The sequence below is a fragment of the Pseudopipra pipra genome, chromosome 3 (assembly GCF_036250125.1).
Source record: "Pseudopipra pipra isolate bDixPip1 chromosome 3, bDixPip1.hap1, whole genome shotgun sequence".
In the NCBI taxonomy this organism is placed as follows: domain Eukaryota; kingdom Metazoa; phylum Chordata; class Aves; order Passeriformes; family Pipridae; genus Pseudopipra; species Pseudopipra pipra.
The window spans coordinates 3,411,135-3,434,968 of record NC_087551.1 but is presented as its reverse complement, the minus strand read 5'-3'; the positions used below and the strand labels follow the sequence as shown (position 1 = coordinate 3,434,968).

At 39.8% G+C, this 23,834-nt stretch overlaps 1 protein-coding gene across 7 annotated transcripts; it reads right to left on the bottom strand.

Moving 5' to 3' along the window:
- Positions 1-96: 96 nt before the first annotated feature.
- Positions 97-22,436, bottom strand: SANBR (SANT and BTB domain regulator of CSR). 7 transcript variants are annotated; one of them, XM_064647486.1, is made up of 22 exons: positions 22,271-22,434; positions 21,447-21,634; positions 19,112-19,277; positions 17,074-17,260; positions 13,829-13,922; positions 12,574-12,812; positions 11,725-11,783; positions 10,810-10,970; positions 9,989-10,096; positions 9,769-9,879; positions 7,943-8,066; positions 7,617-7,769; positions 7,254-7,399; positions 6,788-6,887; positions 6,210-6,242; positions 5,015-5,114; positions 3,998-4,092; positions 3,856-3,884; positions 3,683-3,756; positions 2,923-3,011; positions 2,475-2,566; positions 97-2,120 (listed from the first exon to the last, which is right to left on the bottom strand). In XM_064647486.1, exons 3-22 carry the CDS (start codon positions 19,259-19,261, stop codon positions 2,084-2,086), a joined length of 2,181 nt encoding a protein of 726 aa, XP_064503556.1. In that variant the 5' UTR covers positions 19,262-19,277; positions 21,447-21,634; positions 22,271-22,434; the 3' UTR covers positions 97-2,083. The 7 variants fall into 7 exon arrangements, with proteins under 7 accessions (XP_064503556.1, XP_064503557.1, XP_064503555.1 ...); XM_064647487.1 differs by having other exon boundaries at positions 21,447-21,611; XM_064647485.1 differs by lacking the exon at positions 21,447-21,634.
- Positions 22,437-23,834: the final 1,398 nt, after the last annotated feature.

Genomic DNA, 23,834 nt, shown 5'->3' with positions numbered 1-23,834 from the left:
TGATGCTGCAATTTAATCACAAATACACGTGGCATGATTGACACCATCAAACAACATAACTCAGTTCTTAAAAGCATCTATGAAAAACTCACACGCTTCTTAAATTAATAATGTTTATTTCCATTAAACCAAGACAAATTCTCGAAATTAACACAAGATAAAAATTCAAGGTGGTTGGCACGGGGGAAAAAAAGAGATAAACTGCACATCATGTCTGTCATTTTTATATGCTCGAGAATGTTTTTGAATAAAACAATACTGGCACGTAGAACTGGCACTTCCCCACAGAACAAAACCAGCAGAATTTTCCTTTCTCTTCTAGTCAGTAGTTCTATGAAAACTAAACACACACACACACACACACATGCAGCCTGCAACTTCCACAGCCAAGTTTACCATGGGAATTTGGAACACCCCTCCATCAGAAGTCACAAAATTGTGGCAAAACACTTATTCTGCTGCATTTTCATACCTGGTGGATTTTAGAATACTTTCAACAAAAAACCAATCAGTTTTCCAGTGTTTACTAGAAGTGCTTCAAACTGCATCAGTACTTGCAAACAGGCCTGGGGCATTCATAAAACCTGATTTAGTTGATACAGATTAAAGCACTCCTGCCCCAAATCAAAGCCACTGAAATCCAATTTTGCCTGTTGGTTTCACTGGGCTCCCAATTAGCTACAGCATTGGACAAAACACACAAACAACACTGATTTTTAACTGGTTCAGTAAAAATCTTCCCCCTTGACAGCAGGATTTTCAAGTATTGCTATCCTAGTCTTCTAATACCCACTGAAAATCATCAGGAAACAAGACAAACAACAAAAAAAAAGCCCAAATGGAGGGAAGTGCATTTAAACAACCTCCCTCTCCTTACCCCACCCTGCCCTCCCACCCAGGATCTTGCTGGCTTAATTCCAAACTCAATTTATTGTACAGCCATGAGCTGGAATAAGCTTTCCCTGAGTGCTCTTTCTACCTGTTTCAAAAAGTCAGAATGTGTTTCCTTGAATTCAGCCATTATTATTATTATTATTATTATTATTATTATTGCCATTTTCTTTGCAAATATGTAAGGTATTTTCTAGGCAAGTTATTTCATTTTGGTAGCCCTGGATTTGACAAACTTGTATTCTATTGCTCCAAAGACAGAACTTGAAAGTGCACCTGACTTCTAAACAGTGTTATCCAGGCAGGTTTCAGAGAGTAACTAGACCCAAAAAAAGATCTACATGCACAAACCTTTGTAATGAGACACCTCTGCTGCAAGATGCAGAATTAACAGTGGATCTGCTTGGATATTTAGTGGCATTGCATCCATAAAACTGCTCTGCATCCTTAGTCTGGGTGTTGGAGGGGAACAAGACACTGTAAGTGGAGTCAGGAATGAGGATGAGTATTAATTCCAGATACAAGTAAAGCAAGTGGTTCACATGCAGGATGCAAAGCTGCATCACCAGGGCACTGATTTCAGCTTTGGAGGTCTAGTCCCTACCTGCTGCCCACATTCAGATGGATGGAGCTGTGTCACATACAGAAGGAAGCCTCAGAACTGCATCAAAATTTTGCTTCAACTAGTCTAAGTCACAGGTATTGTCATGAACTTTAAATGCAAATCCCCAGAAGACTGACCTAAAATGGACCATCAAACACCACACAACATAAATACACGAGGAGACTTGTGTTAATGCTGCTGAGTGCATTCAGAGCTCAGTAGTCTTGCTTTGCCCCTTTCAGTATTTCTGGCACACCAAAAGGCATATTTCTGTCTTCCCCCATAAATAAAGTTAGTCTGATAATTTAATTCTGCAGATTTATAAAATCTTTTCTATGCAACTTAACACAATAGCCTAAAAAAAAACCAAAAAAAAAGGCAATTCAATTTAAATTTAAGAAATAGGATATTTACAATTAAAATAAGTACAGACCTTATTGGATTTGCATTCATTTATGGCACAAAATAATTTACAAGGCTTAAAGTAATAAATAAGTCACTGGAAAGCTTTCAGAGATGTGCATTCTCCATGTCAGAGTGCAGTGGAGTTTCAGGAAGCAGTAAGGAATTCTGGCTAAAGGGTGGTCCTTATGTGGGACGGCCTTGACCAAAACGGGATTTTGACCTGATTGAAAACACAAAAGAAATGTATTTATATATTTTTTTACATTATTAATGTAGGGTTTTTTGATGTGTGGGGTTTGTTTTTGGAAGGAGGACAAAGAATAGGCTGAAAATCTTGGCTAACACTTTTCCAGTTATCCATAACTCTGCCAAAAAATTATGTTGGAGCTGGAGCGAACTTCCCAACCCAGAAGGTGTAAAGCAGTTCTTCCAGCACAGCCACAAGAGTTCCACTCTCTTAGCTCCAGTTTAATTTGACAAAGTGTGAAATAAGGCATGTTTTAATTTAAACACCCACCACCTCCCCACACCTGAAATCCATGTTTTGCCTCTTCCTTTCATTTCCAGTTCTTACCTGACATTCTTCTCGGCGTTGTTTTGCCGCGCGCTGACCTGCGCCGAGGCCTTGATCTGAGCTTCCAGCCTGGAATAAATGCCTCCTGCATACTGGAATCCAGAAAAAAAAATCATCAAGTTTTGGCATTATTTCGGTGCAATCAGTGACTTTTCATAAAGATCACTAATATCCAGTAGAATTTATGGCATACTTTGTTTCATTAGCACAACCCGGGACTGAATTTTTTAAACCGATTTTCCAGGACCGGTTTTTTAAGGGCAGTGAAGTTGAAATACTATTTTAAACTATAATCCCACCAAAAGATCCTGCTTGGGACAAAATGAAGGTTGCTAAAATTCAGTTCTTTAGCTTAAGTATTGAATAGTTGGTGTTTTCATTTGTGTTACTAGTTTTTGTTACCTAAGGCTCCCTTCAACTCTGCAAACTGTACCAGGACAAATCTTACTTCTTTGCTGTCTTTTGACTTGACTCGATCAAGGTCCCCCAGTCTCATTTTTATTAAATGCCCTGTAATCTCAGACATTCTTCTCTGATCTGTCAGAAATAAGAAAGGATATTTAGAGCAGAGGTTTTCCTTGCTAGTGAATGCAAAGAGAAGAATTAGACACGCAAATGAGTGATGGTGGATTTGTAAAATTAACTTTTTTTTCAGCTCCTATAAAAATCCTAAACAACAAAGATCCTAAATCTTGATGGATAATTTAGGATAATTTAGTCTCAGCAGCCTTCTTGGCAAATACCAGAATCAACCTCAGGCAATACATTGAGATCAAAATCTATGGAAATGGTTTGGAGGCAGAGGTTTTCAAAACAGCAGAAATGCACAGGAGTCTCAGGAGAGATTAAAAAAAAGGCAGGACAAATGAACAGAATAATATTTTAGTCAGAGAGACTGAGAAAGAGATAGAAGTGGATGTTTCTCTCTTATCTGCACAGATAAGATGCCACATGGATGCAATAAAATTATTTGCACAGTCATGAGATGACACAACTATAATCTCTGTGGGTTATGTGCTGACATTACCAAATAAAGCACACAAATCACACAAACACCCAAAAACCCCATGGCTGTGTCTGAGATTAAATTCAACCTAAGGGTGTCCAAGCAGCTACATTTGAAGAAAACTGGCTGTTTCTTATAGAAAACATTATGCAAAGAAAATGATCCTAAACTTTATGAAAACTAGACTCATGCAAGAACAGACCATCTTCTCTTTGGGCATCCTGGTTGTATCTCAGTGACCTGGAGGCATCCCACTTGTTCTGCTGCATGCTCACACTGGTTGGGAAAAGAAAGATGCACACCATGTCATCAAGTAGCTGCTTGCAAAGAGGGAGATACTAAAATATGTTTTTAAGGGCTTGAAAAATGACTTACATGAATGGAGATGCATCTCGGGAACTCGGCTACCAAAGAAAGAAAATCACATTATGTGTTTTAAGATCAAGTTTAAAACTTAGAGAGAATTCCCCATCAATCAATCCACCCCAAGAGCCTGGATTCACAGCTGGGATTTTACCTTCTCAGATGGTTTCTCCCTTTTCTGAACACTAGGTGAAGAAAGCACTTTCTTTGGGTGCCTGTAGGATTTCTTTAATTTCTCCTTTCTCCCTGCTGATGGAAGAAATATCCATTCATACCATCACAGATACTTGGGATTTCTCAACTACACAGCTACAGAGGAATTTTTTCCCCTCTATCTCTTTACAAAAAGTGTAAATTAACAGGCTGGTTTCCTTTTCTTTGTGTTGCAGCCATGCTACTACACATTACTCAAATGCTCTTCTATGAGAAGTGTACAGGAACTCAAAGGTATATTTAAAATGCAGAGTAGTTACACTCAACAGCATAAATCCTTTAAATTTAAAAATAAGTGCACATACAAGCTACATTTTTGGCCATATTAACTCAATCAGACCAAATTTTCATTCAACATGTGTATTTTTTTTAACAGACTGGTGCAACTCCAATCCCTTTGAGTCAAGACAGAAGGAACAAAGAACTGCCTCTGCTCAAGTGACCCTTTAGTAGGGTGAAAAGGAGAAGCTGCTTTTTGGTTGTCCATGTTCCTAAACCCCTCATCACATTAAAAAAAGAAAAGGGAACAAAAATCTTTTTAGATCCTACAGAGATCATCTTCAGTGCAGACACAAGTTTTAGGCACATTCCCCAATCATTCCAGCATGCAACCCAAAGAATATTTTGCATATAAAAACAGTCATGTAACTACTGCCTTTTCTGTCAACATTTATTAGGTATAATCTCATAAAAGTCATTTGATAGTTTCCTGAGCTACTCTGAGGACATCTCAGACATGAACAGCTGCAGCTTTCCTTGTTTGCCAGTGATTTCTGATGGCACCAAGCAGGGGGGTAATTTGTACCTAATCACAGAAAAAAATAGAAATAAAATTCAAGTAACATTAGTTTTTATTTTTTTAAAATGCCTAATGTTCAAAATTTGCTTATAGAAGACTTCTGCTGCCTCAAATCCCTCTCTAAATCCTAGAGAGGAGGACTGTAGAGTCTTGTTGTACCTGGTTTCTTGCACACTTCTTCTTCATCCCCCACTTCATCCTCAGTGACCTCTGAGCCAGTGGTGTACTCCTCCTCCTCAGATAACAGTGATTGCTGTTTCTAATCAACAGGAGGAGAGTTTAGAGATGAAAAGTGAGGTTTGATTTCTATTAAATGACAGATTAAATCTGTCCTGAGGGAGCTGATTTCCAGCACAGCTCCCTGTCTCAGTGAGGTAACTGTGTGCACAGTTGGGTCTGAGGACAACACTCTCAAGTGTTGAGAAAAAACATTTTAAGCAAAGATTTGAAAATCCTATTTTAATTTTTGTTTCTTCCAAGTGGTCCAACATTTTAATAGGTTGCCCAGAGAAATTGCAGAATCCCCATCTTTGGCTGGATAAGCAGTATAGCAAAGTTTGGCAAAGCAGTATAGCCTGGAAGTTGAACCTAACTTTGAAATTGGGAAGGAATACATAAGATGACCAGCAGAGATCCCTTCCAACCTGTACTATTGTATGATTCCACGTTTAAAATCCAATGTATTGCTGGTTATACTATTTTTCTAATTAATAAGAAAATTTCTTATGGTAGTAGATGTCTGAGCAAGCCACTTAATTACAGAACACAGGAAAATACAAGTTTACAAAGGGTTCTGCTCAGGCTTGCTGCATCTTGCAAAGTGTCTGAAACGTTGAGATATTACTTAATTAAGTACAGTAATTAAATAACTGCAGTGCCCTACAAATACACCCAGATTACACCAGAGCTATCTGCATTCATAATTTATTGCTAGTTGGTCTGGAATAGCTGGTTTTTGTGAACTCCTCCCAGTACCTTTGGTTCTTTATCTTCTATCATCATAAACTACAATACTGCAACAGATGGGCTCCCAGGGAACAGTTTCCATCAGTACACAATTATGGAAATATTAATGTGATGTTTACATTGTTTGAATATACACATATATCTAAATTAAGTGATAATGTGTGCCTAGGAGTCCATGAGAGATGATAAAGCTTAACAAGTTCAAAAAAGTAGTACTTCACACACTTTTCTTGTAAGAAGTGTTGCCATTCTGCAGCCTCCAAATTAAAGCAAAAGCAAGAAAATACATTTTCCTAATTAATTAGAAAATAAGACAAAAATCAAAGCTAGTTCTCTGCTAGTACAGAAGACCAAATAATTAAAATTATTAATAAAATGTTTTACTAACCAGCTGTAAAGCCCAGTTCTTCAGAGACAGAAACTGTAGTCATGAAGAGAGAGAAAGGGATATAAGTTAAAGAACTAATATTAATTAGAACTTTTTTAAAAAGTGAGTGGAATTCAAAAATACGAGTGTTATGTTATAGTAACATCTTGGAGGGAAAAAAAATCCCTCAACCAAAACACAACCCAAGTTACTGTTCTTTATTTATGGATCTTCAGATACATCAGTAGGCAGAAAAAAGGCAGCAATTTTTAAAATACATAATGAGGCAAATATTTTCAAGTATGACTGGATCCTTAAATATCATCAGTTTAAGAATGGGGTAGAAAGCACAGACAAAGAAAATTCCCTCTGATATACAGAAATATTTCCAGCAGACATGGCAGAAGTTTTGCCTTTTCAGCAACCAGGTCTTTTGTATCTGTGCTATCCTGCAATGCTCAGTGGTGTGTTTCTTCCTCCAACAATGAGTTTTTTGTTTTGTTTTTTTTATTAAAAGTTGCCCAACAACTTCTTCAAAGTATTTTTGTAAGAATCTTCCTTATCAGAAATAAGGGAAGGAAAAAAAAGTCAGCACTCACAGCGTTGATTTCTCCGGTTTTGGGGCCCCACGGAGTGTTTGGCTCTACAAGCACATCACATTCAAGGCCTTTTTCATCACCCAGCCCAATACCAGAATCACTGTGTGGAGAGAAACACATAAAACAAAAATGAATATTTCTATTTCACAGCTTCAGGATCAGTCTCTCTTTACTCATCACACATCAAGAGAGGACAGACCTCCACGTCAGCCACATAACATTTTGATAACAATACATTAAAATGTAAAGATAGGAGTGGATGCTCATGGAGGTTGAATGACTAAATGCCTGCTTGAAATGTAAAAGGAAAAAGTACTTATTCTTCCCAATTTCCAACTAAACAATCAAAACCAAGTTATCTTTAAAAAGTCCTATGACTCATTTAAAGATGGGAGAGAACTCAAATGCAACGAGCACACAGTGTGGAAGGCCAAGTTATTTCAGTAACACAATACAATGTTCTTACCTATTCTCATCCTTAGTGAAAGGAACAACTATAACATCTCTATGATGCAGCAGATCATTCAGTATTTGAGTAGTCTGAGAGGGCAAAGCATCCCCATCCTCATCTCCTGACGGTAACTCGACCATGTGATCCCTCACTTTGCAGCCCTGGGATACACAGACACAGAGGATCAAAGACTGGAGTTAATGGGAAGAACTGATTTCAGTAAGTTCAATATCAACAGCTGAACTTATGAACTCGTGTCCCCAGGTCCTGACAACAATTTACAGCCTTTCATTTGGAAAAATGATTTATTTTCATAACACACTGTTGCCCCCCTGCCAGATATTATGCTCTTTTACAAGTGAGCTGGTATTGAGGTACCTTTGGGAGGGTTGTGGGATCAAACCGAAGGACTTTCTGGTTGCAGCAGGGATACACTCCTGTCCCACTTGAGCCCAGAGCACTGGCTACACCTGGATAAAGAACTGGCTGGGAATGGTACTGGCAATGGGAGAATTCAGTACACAGGAAAGACTACATTAGGAAAAAAAGAGAGAGAGAGAGGCGAGATTATCCACAGAAGTCAAAATTTTGCTCTATAAAGAACATACACCAACCTTTACTACCATGTATTTTCCAAACTGCTTTGATCCCTTCCTCACCCCCCAAAAGCCACCCACCACAAGCCCAAGTGAAATTGTACTGACTTGGTTACATCTTGAGCAGCTCAACCAGTTGACAGTCCCCCAAAGGCGCCAATAAACGTCCCTCCAAGACTTCAATTCCTCGTGAAGGCCAATTAAATACTCGTGGACTTCCCAGGTTTTGTCTCTGAAAAAGCCAAACATCAGGTCACATATAGAGTCGTGACTCTTGTTTTTATCCTGTCACCAGCACAGGGAGGTGGAAAAGGAACAGAACAATGTGTGTTCCACTGGTGAAACATCTACAGCAGAGTTAAAGGATACAATGTGAGCTAGTCATCATTAAATTCAGAGCATGACAGAAGAGCCTTTATTCTTCCACAAGTCACTAATAACAATTACAGCTTGATTCATTTCAAAATCCATATGCTGCAAAGTTATAAGCTAAACATCTTCTATTTATAAGCTAAATATCTTCTGCATATCTGCACCATAACAGCAATTGCTTAGTTAGGAATTCAAGTTTGAAAACACAAGACCACGTCTTTCTGATGAGTGTACACATCTGACACTTCTAATCTTAAAATTACAGACTTTGTTCCTTCCTAGTGATCACATGAGACACACCTCTTCAGAATTCAAAGGAGAATATGCAGTGGAGCATGTTACCTTCAGGAGGAGCCCTGGTGTGAACCAGTTTTGTTATATATACACCTGACCTAGGCTAAGAGAGCAGGATTTCCAACTGGAAGTTAGTTCTAGGCACCACTAGAGGACCAATAAATAGAAACCTATTTTTAAGACATTAAAGTTGGGTTTGGATTAGCTCCTGAGCCTGAATTCATTAGTGGCCAGGATCACTTCTCAGTAAACAAATTCAGTGTACAAAAGCAGTCATGAGTACCACAAGGCAAACAGCTAGAACCTGAATAATCCTCTGAGCAACTTTAAAGCCCTGCACATTTATCTGTTAGGAACTGCAGAGCAGCTACACACAGCTTAAGGAAAGTAATACAATTAATGAACTTTAGATGGCTAATCACCAATGATCCTGATGGGTCAGGACAGGGTCACAAGATTTGGTTCTATTTAGACTAATCCCCACCTTGGAATAACTGCTGTGAGTGACACCAAATACATGTTGCCTCAGGAGCTGATATGGAACTGTTTTGGTTGTTCTGAACAAAACAGATCTAAAGAGAAAGGTCTTCTGTTATTAATTTCCCACATCTTTCTTAAAAGGAGCATATAAGGAGGAAAGAAACTGCAGCTGATCACGTACTGATTTCATTAAAAAGAGAATCCAGCTGTTCACAACCGTGGATCAAACAGTCAGGACTGAATTAAACATCTGTGCCAAGTGAATCCAGGACAGGTCCTGGAAGCTCCTCTGACAAATACTTTGGAACAGAAAAACAACTGGCAATGTTTATTTATAGCAGTCTTTAAGCAGGTTGAATATTAGATTTGACAGTACAAAGTCGGTCTAGAAAACACTCCTTGGATTTTCAGTGCTGGCAGAGGTGGAACTACCCTTCACTAACAACCTTTGATTTAATTTGTCTTCAACTACACACATCTTAAAATCCTCTGATGAAAGAATTAGCTGAGTATTTTCTATTTAAGGCAGTACAACCCAAAATAGCCCTCCCAGTAATCATGGTTGCAGTTTCTCCATTTCCCTGCAGCAGCAGCACTGCTGAATGAATTTCAGAAGTACATCATCATAATCATCTCCCCCTTTTTTTTTTGTTTGCTAAGTAATACAAGAAGTTGAGATGTTTCATACACTCTTAACATATGTATAATTCATTTTATGAGTGTCTTGTAAAATCACCCAAAATCATGAAGTTGAAGAAATATTTTATATATATATATATAGTCACTACCTTATATGAACATAGACAATATTCCCATGTTGATCTATGTTGATTTTTCCTGGCACACAAGGAATTCTCCTTTCAGTTTCTTTAGTTAGCAGCTTTTTACATAAACAACACCTAGATTAGAAAAAAAAAAGAAAAGAGAAAGAAGGAAAGGAGTAAGAGCAGGACCTCAAAACACAGGGCCTGTCCTTGCAGCTGAAGTCACAACATAAAAAGGCCATACCTGTATAATGTTGCTGCATTTCCTCTGGAATCTGGATTTACATACTCTGGATCAAACAGTCTCTCAATCTTCTTGCAGAAAAGTTTGCTATTAATGACAGCAACACAGCTTACCCATTAGAAAAAACTGAAAGTTGTTTTATGTATAGTGAGACTAATCACATTCTGATAAGTGAAATCACTCTCAGAACCTAACTTTTAATATAATTTTCCTTTAAATTATCCTGTTCATCTCTTACTTTCCCACAGATGTGACAAAAGAGGTCTTTTGATTTTTTGTCCTGTATTATATTACTTGCCAATATAAACTGTCAGCTTCTCCCTGGACTAGAGGACCTTTTATTAGTGAATACTGACTAAAATCCTCTCATACTTTCACCTTGCTTTCTGTCAGTCTTGATCCTGACCAAGCTGGAATCCTCATGCATGATCCAGAATTCCATCACAACTATTCAGCCTTCCAGTCATCCCAAATTCTACGTCTAAACATCCAAGTTCTCAGGATGCTGAAGCCAAACTATTCTCTACCAATTAGGAGCATGTCATCCCACAAAAGGTTCCTTGCTCTAACCTTGGCTGCCACGTGAGAATTCATGAATAATTTGTCCATGCCACATTCCCAGTGTGGCCTTTCCTTTTGCTCATAATTTTCATATAAAATTATTCAGTCATACTGTGATATTCTGCATTAAAGATACATTATATGAGAATATAAATTGTGTATATATATATATAATTTCAAACCCCACAGGCTTAGCTGTTATGAAATATGATCCAAAAGCTCAGCAGCACTTCAGGAGTGTATTACAGAGCAAAAATTACCTCTTAAATTTGTCTCTTTTGTCCTTCAGCTCTTCCACCTCATTGTGCCTGAAGAGATCAGCAATGTGTGTAACAAGATTAGCATTGATACAGTTCATGTTACAAGGGGTGGCTACAATGGCATTCATATTTTTGTGACAATAGTGAATACATTTTTCTACCTAGGAAAAACAGAAACATGGATGTTAAGGAATTCTAGACAAAAAAAACATAGTAATTGCTTCAAGATTTTTGCTTTTTAAAGTGTGGTGTTTTGGAAAACTATTTCAGTTTAACTTAAAAAGTCTCAGATTTGCTTAAAGGAGATTCTGAATTAACATGACTGAGTTAATGTTCTTCTCCAGAAGCTTCTACAGACCAAGACTCCACAAGTGTTTCATCTTCAACAAGTGGTACCTTCCAAGTGCTTGTAAAAGGAGAACCATAACACAAATTATACATAGAATTGCCTGGATCCTAACTTAAACACTTTGCTGTGGGTCCCCCCAGTGACAGGATTTTTGACAAACATTTAACAATCAGTAAATATTTCTTATATAGAGCTGAAAAACCAGATCCTAAATTGCACAAGTGCTGTTCAAGGGGAAAAAGGATATAAAACGTAGATAATCATTTAATTACTAATCTTTTTTGATGAAACTATCAGAAGTAAGTTAGTGATGTTACTTTGGATGAGCCATCAGAAGGCAAATCCAAGATCCCACTGTCACGTTTAGAAATAACTTTAGGTTTTATTGCATTGAGATTCCACAAATATTGGATTACTGCACTGAATAGGAAAGGTGGTAAAAGTTTCAAAATGTTCTCATTGCATCCCCTGTTCATGTAACAGCCAAAGCACAACAAACAAGCTGGTAAACACCTGGCAATTAACTGTGCCCTCGTGGCAGAGGATCAACCATTCTTAATACTTACTAATGAATCCATCTTCAAAAACTCTGAAGAAATAAGAATTGATATGACATTTGATGGTTCTAAAAGAAAACAAAAAGGTTGGGGTTTTTTTCACATTAATTATTTTTGTAATATTTATCACACCCTTCCCTCTGCACATTTAGTATCTGCTTCAAGTATCATTTTACCAATCAACCTCTCATTCCATCTTCCAATACACAGAACATTTTCCATCTTAAGAAACAAACCTTTGGCTTATCATCTAGGTGGCCAGAGTACAACTACAACAACCTGGAATTTATTAAAACTGGAAAAAGAGGCTTCATAGGGATACCATGATTAAAAGAATGATACAACAAGATTAACTTCCATCTGTAGCTGTCACACCCAGTTGAGATTTTCTTAACACAACCTTTGCATTGCAAGTTACATTTTAAAAAACGGTAGGAAAGGCTCATAAAAAATTAAAAACTCGCCTCAAATCCATAAAGGCAAAGGCTCTTCTACCATTGTATCAGACTGCATGGAAATTACAGAAAACATTGCAGTTGTTGAGCAGAGGAGGAGCAAAACAAACCCCAACAATTGTCTATTTTAAAACTACCACTCTGTTCTTGGTCAGGTCTGAGGAGCCTTAATTAAAAACACCAGATCCCAAAAATGAGAGCTTTTTTTACTGCTTCAGCTTTCAGCATGTTTCCTCAAAGCTGAAAAAGCAGAGACATGTCCTATAATCACCAGAGGATCTCTGTTGCAACGCTCAGAAACAAAGAGACTGGGGTTGAGCTGCACCGTCTTCGATTAGCACAGAACACAACGAGCCCACAACAAATGCTCTAAAAAAAAAAACACAACACTTTTTTTTTTTACCTAAAGTGGGCATTTCATTGAGCTCAGAATCTTTGGTGTTCCTTTTGACATATTTCATGAGCCAGTCAAAGATGTGAACGTCGCAGTGCACGGAAATGTCCACCTCCTCCCAGCGCTGGGCGTCCACCGACAGGTACTCGGCAAAGTACTTCATCTCCGACACCAGAAGGTCTCGAGGGCACACAAAATCCTCTTTGAGGTTTTTGGCTTCGTCACACACGTGGATCACCATGTTTGGCCTCAAAAGAGAAAAAAAAAAAAAGCCACAAACTAAATTAGGACCTCGAGCCAGTAACATCAAATCCCAGCAACCACCTCCCCAGCTCTGGATCTGGTGTCACTAACAGGGTTTTATCACCATAAGGAAAACAAATTGCAGTTATTAATATTAATACCAGCTATTAATAGAAGCTATTGTTGGATAGCATTGTCATGGGGAGAAGGCAGATGCATATCCTCTGTGTGATTCAATTAGAATATTAATATTCTTCAATAGAAGATTAATTATTGGTTATAGGATGCTACCTGAATTACATGGAGAACTTGTTTGTTCTCCCTTTCTAGTTTCCTTAAAATAAGAAGACAGATATATACATACATGCCTTAGTCACTGAGGCACCAAGGACAAAAACTGCTTACAACAACAATTTTCATCTGTGGAAATTAAATTGGTTTGCTGTATATTAAAATGGCTATTTCTTAATATCAAAGCTGGAATCAGTAAATGCTTTCTCTACAAAAAGATGGTTAGTGTTAGGTTTCAACCAACCATTATTCCATGTGTACTCATGTAGGATGGAAAACAGGAATGCTGATGGTATCAAAGTGACACACATGGCTATTGGAATTCATGGTAAAATTTTTCATTTGCATCTTCTTTTTCCTGCTTTTACATAGGACAAATTTATGTTCCTAGAATATTTTTTTAAAGTTAAACATTCTTGAGCTTCAATCTTGTTTCATTCCTTTTTAAAACCAGGTTATGTTTCCCATTCCTGCCACAGCAGTGATCAATCACCCAGAGGAACACAATGGACAGATTTATAAATATCCCAATTGCACACAAAACATTCTCAAGCCAACTCCTCATATTTCTGTAGCAATGTAAGGTTCCCAAATTTCTTACAGCATTTAGCAGGATGTTCCCTTTTTATTAGTTGTTCTCTTTCTGGTAGTAGAAGAGCATGAGCACTTTAGGCACCTTTCTGTCAGTTCTACAATCCCCCAGATAACAAACACACAAAGAACTCCTTACCCCTGGCTTTCATCAGTGCTTTCTCCACTGTTATGTACAGGACCTTTCTCAGATTCTGAAGAAGAATTCCTTGTGGAGGTTGCACTGGGCCTTCCTTCAAAATGTAAGGAAAAAAGGGGCTGCATTAGAACAAAAATGCCTGACCACCTGTTCTTCAGCATCTTGGAAACACAACTGAAGTGTGGCTGCCACGGTGGAGCAACGGCACACGGCAAATCACAAATCTGCTTCCACAAGGGCTGCTGAACAACCCAAATTCCTGCTCTGAATGCCATGCACTGGGAACTCACACCAGCAGCATTGCTGGGTTGCCCAGACACTTGGCCACAAATCCACATCAGTCCTGTCTCAACACAGAGCATAGGATTCACAGCCTTCAGTACTTCCCTCTGGGAATACAATCCATTCCCTCAGCTCTCCTTGGCTGCTCTGGGGGATGTGAGTCTTAAGACTCTGCCACATCAAAACTTCTGTTTCCAGAAGGCTTTGCTGCCAGGACATAACAACTTGAGGCTAATTCCACCTCTCACCCAGAATGTGTCAGCTTTGAAATTAAGCCCCTTCCAAAGAGAAGCACAGAAGACTCTTAAGAGGTGTTTTTGCCAAGTTTTTCCACACGTGTGGCTTAAACCAGCTGATCACACAAAACAAGGCTCAAAGAAAGCAGACCATGAGATCTGACTAGTCCTAGATGGAGGTTGTTCCAGGCCTAAGGGACAGCTGCACTTCAAATAGGTTGTCTTCACAAGCAGTGAAAAGGGGACACAAAACCCAGTGAAGTCCAGGAGGTCTGGTCACCAAATCTGGGTCAGGGGTTAAGACAATGAAAAACCCTTCACTGTGATGATGAATCACTGCAGTATGAAACTTCAATAATCTTGCTTACAGGTCAGAAAGATGATTGCTTTTTAAACAATGGAAGGGCACATTTCTGTCTTCCCCTGATGAAAACCCATAAAGTCATTATTTTCCATGATTACATCATTCTCTCAGATTTTTAGGAGTTCCAGAAGCGTCTTCTCCCTCCTGTGTAACGTAAGAGGCTGCACTCCTCTGAAGAAGATTAAAATAGACCTTTTCATCTTATGGCTAAATAACTACAGCAGACTGATAGCAAAAATGATATGGAACCCAGCAGTTGTGCCCTTCAGGGAAACAAAATTATCCCACCAGAGGCAGAAGAAACAAAACTTTCTTCAAAGATACAGCCTAAGGCCTTGCCCAGTTAAGGCTTAGTAAGGCCAGAATAGAGGGAACACAGTTAATAAAAGGGGAAGAATCACTTGAGAGAGCCCAGTAAAACCCTGGAAAGGGCTGGTCCAGCCACAGCCATCCCACTGCAGGCAGCAGAGGGGGGAGATCTGGAAGGCAAGGGAAGGGGAGAGTTTTACAAAAAGGGACTGGGGAAATACATGGTGTGAAGGATTTCTGTCTGCAAATATTGAGAAGTTTATTTTGGACACTGTGAAGTTCTTTATTAAAGGAAATAATGCTGATAATAATATGCAACACAGGCAACTTCACCACACATTGCTTCCTGTCTTTTTTTCTTTTTTTCTTCCTCCCCTAAGATTGATTGACTTCTGAAAATTACTAATAAATACTCTGGGTAAAAGGCTATCCTATATGGTTGTTTACTGCCATAAAATGCATTCAGAGGGACTGAACAGCAGTTTGCCTTACAATTACCAAGTATTAAATGAGCTTTTATAACTCAGCCAAAAGCAGAATCCAGCTCAAAATGTGTTTGGCCCAATTTGCTTTTTCTTGCTGTTAGTCCTGACTACAAACAAATGCAAACAGGCCCAAAATTCTTGATCCTTACAATAAGCAAATGTGGAAAAAATGCACTAGGAAGTAATTAATTAAGCAAAATATGTTTACAAATAGGCTTCTCTCAAATCTCCAATTCTGAAATACCCAAATATTAAGCAGGTGAGTTCACTCGAGCCTGTGAGAAAAAAGATTAATTATCCTGATTTAATATCAACAAATTACATACAAACAGGGCAGATGGTTTATCCAAAGTCACAAAGAAAACAGAGAATAATCTCAGGCTAAGATCTAGTAGTAGGAAACATGACATTCGTGTACTTAACTGCATTAATGCTCATTACATGTGTTACTTTGTTAAAAAGAAAACGTGAACTAATTGTCTGAGGAGTTCTAGAAGCAGAGTCAGCTCCTTAACTGCCTCCTGGGAAGCCACTAATCTTATAAATAGGCACCTGTGGGTGCCAGCAGCATTTATTCCACATCATGCATGTAACTACATCATTGAAAGCTGATTGGAAGGTTTTTTTTTCAGTCTAGACCCTCCATGTACAGTTTTCCAGTATCACCCCTTGATTAGAGTTATTAAAAACACTTTATTCATCCCCCAAAGTTCAAACAGCTGTTTTTCTGCTGCCAAGAGAACAGTGAAAGCTGCAGCACTGTGAAGGACATCAGAACAGAGAATGTTTTGTTTAAGTGCTTCACTGTGATCTTAATTTTTAACACAGAAATTGTTTATTCATTACCGAAGCAAATTTCTCATGCAACACATCAAGTCCTGCAGGCACTGAAACATCTGAGTGTCTAATGAAAATGAAAGAATAACTATCACACATTTAATTACAACTTCTGACAGAAGTACTTAAGGAATTCTTAACAATATTTAAATGTGCTGTGATTGAATTTACAACTATTAGGACTCGTCCTCTTCTGCCAAATTATTACTGGGACATATCATTGACTAAGACATGTTATAATGTCATCACAAGAGTGTCTTGCTTCAAAAATTAGCTGCATTATTCTCCAACTCCTACACAGCCATCTTGCCATGGAGCAGCATGGGAAACACAGGGCTTGGAGCTGGGAGAGAAAGGTCTGCCCTGAAGGGATCACCTCCTCAGCTTCCTGCAGCTTTTCCACACACCACTCTCTAGTTATTTTAATAACACTGCTTCATGTGCCTGCAAATGGCTGCAGGTTTAACAGCATGCCACCAAAAACCCTAAAGAGAGGATTCAGCAGAAGGATTTGTGCCTTTTGGAAGGACAAGTTATTAAAAATACCCAAGCAAGCATCGATTCTCAAACTAAACTCATGGAAAGTGCCTTCACGTACACATTATATTGACACTTAACTTTCCAAGGATGAACAACTGTTATTCCTGGGTGGACCTACCACTCAGGACAGAAAAGCATGCACATACTGATTATCACCAAAGCCAATATATTTCAGAATGACTAAAAACATACCAGTTATAGTAATGGAATCCTGCCCAATAGCAGGCTCCTGAAACTCTGTCTGTGTATCGAGCAAGGAGGATTTGATGTACGTAGCTAAAGATTCCACAGGACTCCCACCAGCAGCCATCAGGGAATTATACTGGTTGTCAACAGGTGAACTTCCACTGCTTTTTAGCTCATCAAACCTTTTTGCACACTGTCACAAGATTAAATGATAGGACAATGAAGCAGTAGCTTTCAGTACATTTGTAATAACTATGATTTGAGATGGATACTGTATTTTGTATCTCCCACAAGGGAACAGTTACTGATATCAAACTTACAATGCTTCCTAGCTGAGGAGTGGTATCAGGAAAGTACAGAAATACACAGTAAAACAAGAGTTACCATAATTAAATACTCTAACAGAATGAGAAAAAAATTAGATAGAACCTGTTTCAACTCTAATTTCCTTAAACGCTGCGCTTTTAAGCCCCATTTTCAAAATGGAAAGTTTTGAAACTTCGAATGGGGAGAGTTTGAATTCTCATTTTGCAACTCGTTCTTTCACCATAAACATGGTCAAATATCATTAGAAGTAGCTACAGTAATTGGTTAATAATATTTTTTTTTTAATTTTATGACCTCCATTCTGATTCAGACAAAAGGGACCGGTGATTTCCACTGCAGTTTTATCGACTTCCAATTCCCACTGCAGTTCTGTTCATTCTCACTCCCACTGCACTTCTATTAACTTCCCATTCCCTATTTTGAAGAACTAGAAAGTCTTTCCATTCTCTAATTTGTACCCATACAATTATGGGTTTGGTTCAGCAGAGTCCTACACACAGGTAATTTGCACTTACAAGTAAATCTACTTAATTCCACAGGTGATGCTCCTGTGACACAGGTTCTATTCAAGCAGCTGGTTTGATTTATTTATTTTGGGTTGATTTAGCAGACATTGCTTTGTGCCACCTGCCCCTTTAGGCCAGGGGCAACACAGTGACATCCTTCTGATATTCATGTCTCAAATCTGTGGTGATGCCAGTCTACTGTATACAATAAGTAAATGGATATCTCTGCTTTTATATAACTGCTTTAAACAGGGACTCCACGTATTTGAAACACTTAGTTCTTTTAAAGCAGAGTAAACAGACATGTACTAATCAAATATATTAATTAACACGAGGAGAGAGCTCCCTGAATTGTTATTTTATTTGCTTAATGTGCATGGTACTTGTGCATATTGAAAGGTGAACAGTAGAGACGTCCCCAAGCACTTTCCCAAGCCCTTGAGAGGCAGCAACATTCCACAGAAGCTTCTACTCCCAATCCTTCATTTTTATGTTCTCAATCCAAGGTTACAGCAATGCTATAAATGTGAGCTGACACTCTTGATTATGTTTGCAAGGAAGTCAAAACCACTGGCTTGTTTTCTTTCAGCTTTGCTGAATCACAAGGGCAGAAGACATTTTCCTCTCTCAGCAACGAAAAAGTCAAAATTATTGCTAAAAAAACAAGCATTTCACCAGGAAATTCAGCAATCCAGAAAGAGAAGAGTATGGAAGTACAAGGTTCTTCCAACTCTATTCCAAGCAAAGAAAGAAAAATCCACATCTTGCAGGATCAAGCAAGAGGCAACTGAACTCTTAAGTACCTAACAGAGGTCTGGAACTCCTACTTCCTTACAATTGTAACAAACAGCATAGAAAGTTCTGAGGTTTGCAAGTTAGGATACTAAAAACCTGCATGAGGTTAGTGGGTACTGGCATCCTTTCATCAAAGTTCTAGCTATGTAATTTGAAATGATTTTTTTTTTAATTCCACTTTTTAAATTTTTCATTTCCAGGAATTTTTATTCTTATTCTCTATTAGTTCTAACAAAGTCAAATGCAGAATGCAGTTTTTAATCTACTGCTCATTTAACATATTTGATTCTTTAGGTATAAATCACTTGAGGAACCAAAAATCCCTTAACTTCCATTTCCCTCCCTCCCCCCCAAAATATTTTGTTTTCCATAAAGCATTTCTTAAAGAACACAAGTTCTCTTATTAGTGAACTCACCTCTTTGGATGTATATCCTGGGACCAGCCTTGCCACACTGTCCCAGTTGATAGGCTGAGGAACCCCAATGAGGGAACACAGGATCATATCCAAAACCATTTGGTTGTTGTCATAGGGGAAGTTATTGTTTTCTGACAATCCACGACTCATCTTTGGCTACTTAAGCCTACAAGAGAAAGACTTATTAGCAAGTCTCACTGCATGGTTTGCTGAAGCTTGGGCTGTGTTACCTGCAGCACTTCAAAAATTCCTGTGGGAAGTGTTTGCAGTCAAGTACTGAGGCTTTAGTTGACAAAACTGATGTATTCTCAAAACCCTGAGGGAGAAGCAGATGTGAAAAACACTCCAATCCCAACCCAAGAGCAGCAGGAATGACCTGCCTTTCCTCTGAGTTTTCTGTTTCCAGCTGGGATTCACACCACTGAGCCCTCCAATACAGCAGAGAGGCTTCCCAAAATCTCAGAGGCAGCCTAAGACATATTTAAAATTTGATCACATTCAAATAAAGTTCTCTCTCCTCCTAAATCTTCAGCTTCTCCTTTTGCTCTCAGCTTTGCTCTCCTCTTGCTCTGCCCACTTTTGTAGCACATCTGACTGCAGTTATGTGGCTCCCAACCCAGGGCACCCAGCTGAGGGCCACCAATAATACTCTGGAGTCAGGGAACACAACACTTGGATATTATTCAACTCTCATCCCGAAGACCTGGCTTTTGAGTTGTCCTAAGGCACTCTTAACCCCTGATTAGCTGGGATTATCAGTTCCAAAAAACCCTTATTCCTTCAGCTTCAAGCTGAACACCAGAACAAAGCATATATGGACAGTATTAAACTTCCTCAAAAAATCAGCTCTGCTGTTTTGAAAAACAAAAAAAAAAGGATATTTAGGAATTTTTTTCTTTATCCAAATAGCAACAACAAAACACAGTAAAAGCTCAAATTACTGTTTCAGCATGTGCTGGGAGAGAACTGCAGGCATTAACCAAGAGTTTCATGTTCAAGGATCAGCCAAAGAGCTTGGTAAGGATTCATACCTGGAAAGCCATTTGGGCCTTTTCTGAAGTACCTTAAACAGATCACATAAATAACAGAACTCAAAAGCCACACACAAATTTTTGACTGACAAAACAAGTATTATAGAGAATTGGAGAGAAAATACACTGGGACAGTAGTGGATTTAAGGGATCACTTGTTACTAAAAGTACACTACACGTAGATGTTTCCTTTGCATCACCCACTTTCTAAAAGAAAAGATGCTTAAAACACACAAAATAGCCCTGATTTTGTTTCTGCCTCTGGAAGCTCTTCCAGCACTTCTTTTTCTTTGTTTGTTTTGTTGGTAGAAACAGAAATCACAATAGCAGGTGTAAGCTTTCATCCTCTAAAAAGAGCAGCTGAATTAAATCAGAAAGAAAAAACCCAGAACCTACCAAGAGAATTCTTAGGTTTCCTACAGAAAAAAAAAAAAAGAGACACAAAACAGAAGACAATTTGACACAACAATTCTAACTAAATGAAATCTGCTGCAAAACACACCACACAGCCAGTTTTAAAGGACAAAACTCCTTCCCAGGTTACATGAGCCCAAACTTTCCAACCAAGATGCCACTCTGAGACAAAGGCAGATCATTCCCTGCAGTCACTGTGTCCTGATCCCTCACCCTGATCTACTTCCAAGCAGTGTCACTGTGGTGATTCTGTGGTGGAGACTTCTCATCATCAGTGCGCAGACACACGTCAGTACCCATTATATTTAAGCCCTGGAATATCTCCCATATCTGCTGTCAGGAGAAGAAATAACCAGGCCAGGCCAGGTCAGCACCAGTGGCAAACCTCCATGGTTATAAAATACAAAGCTGACTTCTCGTGCTACTTCATGCAGCTGGTTTAAAAATATGTTTGGATGAGATAAGTCAATGCTGGAGCATTATAATCCCCTGGTCTCACACCGTAAAATAAGCTTAATGAGAGTAAAATTACCAGCAATGTCAATAATCCATGAATCACCACTCTGAGGACTAGTTCTATGGGATGGTTACACTGGGAAAGCAAATAAAGAAAGGAAAAGCAGTTATTTTCCAACAGTTTTGAGTCTATAATTCACAGGGAAAAATTTTGAGTGCTTCACTGGTAACAAGTTTCCTCCACATCAGACCCGTGAGCATGAAGCAACCCGGGCATGAAGGGATAACAAGTGCCCTAAAACGTGGTGACACCTTCACAGGGAATCAGCTCTTGGTCTCTCACATATTTTTATTTTATTTGCTTATTCTGCACATTAAAATACAGTTTTGTATATGCCTATTACTGCAAAGACAAATGAAAGAAGAGACTTAACTGTAAGTGTACAGAAGTTAAATATTTTTATTCATGTTCTGGAAAGGGTACAGGACTCCTCTTTGTGGCTTTATACTTGGTATTTAACATTTGCCTTTTTGGCCTCTAGGAAATCCTGTTGTAAATGCAGTTAAAGACACACGCAGGGTTCTGCCTCACGCAAGAACTGTAAGAGCAGCAGCAAAAAGCCTGTAATAAATCGTATTGTTACGAGAGAAAGCAACTTCTGCAGATTCTCTCCGTCCCACTAATGCAAGGAAAGCTCAAGTTAACCCTTTCCTCAGCTGTGGAAGTGGGAGGGAAAAAAGCTGCAGAATTATTTAACTCTGACCAACTCATTTCAGACGCACAATATAGAAAGACACACGAGAACGGGAATTTCTATTAATACTCAGAATTCTAAATAAAGCGGTGCAAAGGTTTCCTAAGAGTTAATTCATTATGCAGGAAGTTGCTTTGCATTACGGAAACGCACCGTCCCATGTAAGACCGACTTTTAAAAAAAAATTATTACTATTTAAAGCAAATAATTAATGTAAAAATGAAGAATTACTCCTCCTATAGGAATAACCTGGGGGAAGGTGAAGATGGTGGGACGGGCACGAGGTTCCATCCACAGCCCCGAAACGCAGCGAAGTGATGCTGCAGAATGAGGAACAACAGCAACTTTGCAGCTCGCCGAAATTAAAAACCGGAAGGTACTCAAACGAAAACAATAAAAGCCGGTCCCGGGGTCTAGACCCTACAAGTGCAGCAGCCTCCTCGTGCGACGCCCTCAGAGCGGGGACCCCCGACAGCCTCCCTGGGGCGCTCCCCCGGGTTTACCTGGCGGCTCCCAGGCGCGGGGTTGGCGGGACGGGACGAGACGCGACGCGGCTCCTTCTCGGGCCGTGACGGGGCGGCGGCTCCGCGGGGGGACGAGTGGGACGAGCGGGACCCGCAGGCTGCCGGTGCGGACCCGCCGCGCCCTCGCCCGCCGGCACCGCCCTCACGGGGAGGGCGGGAGCGCCGTGGGGAAGGGGGGGGGGGGCGGCGCCCGCCAATTGGCGCCGGGCGGGCGACGAGGCCCCGCCCCCCGGCGGCGGGCGGAGCCAATGGGGCGGCGCGGGGCGCTCCCGCCCGCGGCGCGCGCCGGCCCCGCCTTTGCCGCAGTGCAGCGGCGGCGGCGGCGCCCCCTCGCGGCCCGCGCGCGGCGTCCGGTCGCCCCGGCAACGCCCCGCCCCCCGCGCGACGTCACGGTGACGTCACGGGGGTTGTGAGGCGGTCCCGTTTCGGTCCCGACCCAAGCGGGGAGGATGGGCCCACGAGTGACGTCACACGGCCCCTCATGACATAAGCACAGCGCATTAATCAAGCGCATTAATTAATCTGCACTGTGCCCACAAACTGAGGCCGAGCAAAGATAAGGAGCCTCAGCTTTACCTTTTCCCAGGTTTTCAGCTGATCTAAATGTTTGATGTGCTATTAACTATCACAGCAATGACTGAACGTCGAACTCAGAGTTAATTACACACAACAGCCCAACAAACGGGTGTGTTTTAGCAGTTATTCTGCTAAGGTCAGACAGTCCCAAGCCTGTTATTTTGCCCACTGTCGGACTGTTCCCTACCCTATGTCGTCTACTGCATCAAATATTCCCAAACATTTTAAAGTTACTTCCCTTGGGAAGCCACCTGTGCCTGCTAAAGATCAGCACAGATCCCCTTTTCCCACACAACAATCCTCCCCAGCCATGCCATGTAAGTTCTGTTCCTTCTGGGTATTTTTTGAAGAATAACCAATATTAACCATTTATCTTCCAAAAAGCCCACCCCTTAAGTCTGCAGTAACCCAGTGAGGGCAGAGAATGCCAAAAAAAAGCACTGAAAAGTTCAGGAAAAAGGATTCCACCAATCCAGAGAAGGGTATGAAACCCAAATTCTCTAAGTCAGCCTGAAAGCTTCCCTTGGGTTTCAGTGAAAGCAGAAAACACTCATTTCATACCATCCCACAGCAATCCACAGAATAAGCTGGAATATTGCTGGACTGTGATGACATTCAGTTATTTCATGATGAATGGAAACTTGATGGTATGTCAGAAAACTGCAACACGGTTTTTTTATCAAACCCCCACACACATCTTAAATTTTACTCACTTGCTGTTCTGGAGACTGTGCTGGATCAGTTAAAATAACTCAAAGGTCCTGGGACTGTCTTTTTGCATTTTTAATTTCTAAAGCAAAAAAACTCTAAAGATACTCTCTGACAACATAAATCCGTGTAGTAAAGTCTCAGAGTTTTGTGACTATTGTGAAATTTAGGGAATTTCAGTGGCTCAAAGCAGATAAAGATCCAGGGGTGCTCTGCACTGACATCATGCCTCTGCTACCAGTTAAGCCAGTTATACCAG

Coding starts and splice junctions, on each gene's coding strand:
- SANBR (XM_064647486.1), bottom strand. CDS start 19,261: ATGAGTCGTGGATTGTCAGAAAACAATAACTTCCCCTATGACAACAAC. Junction 8,067..9,768: donor ATTGTCTATGTTCATATAAG/GTAGTGACTATA, acceptor TGGCTTTTTCAG/AGACAAAACCTGGGAAGTCC. Junction 6,243..6,787: donor AAACCGGAGAAATCAACGCT/GTGAGTGCTGAC, acceptor TCATGACTACAG/TTTCTGTCTCTGAAGAACTG.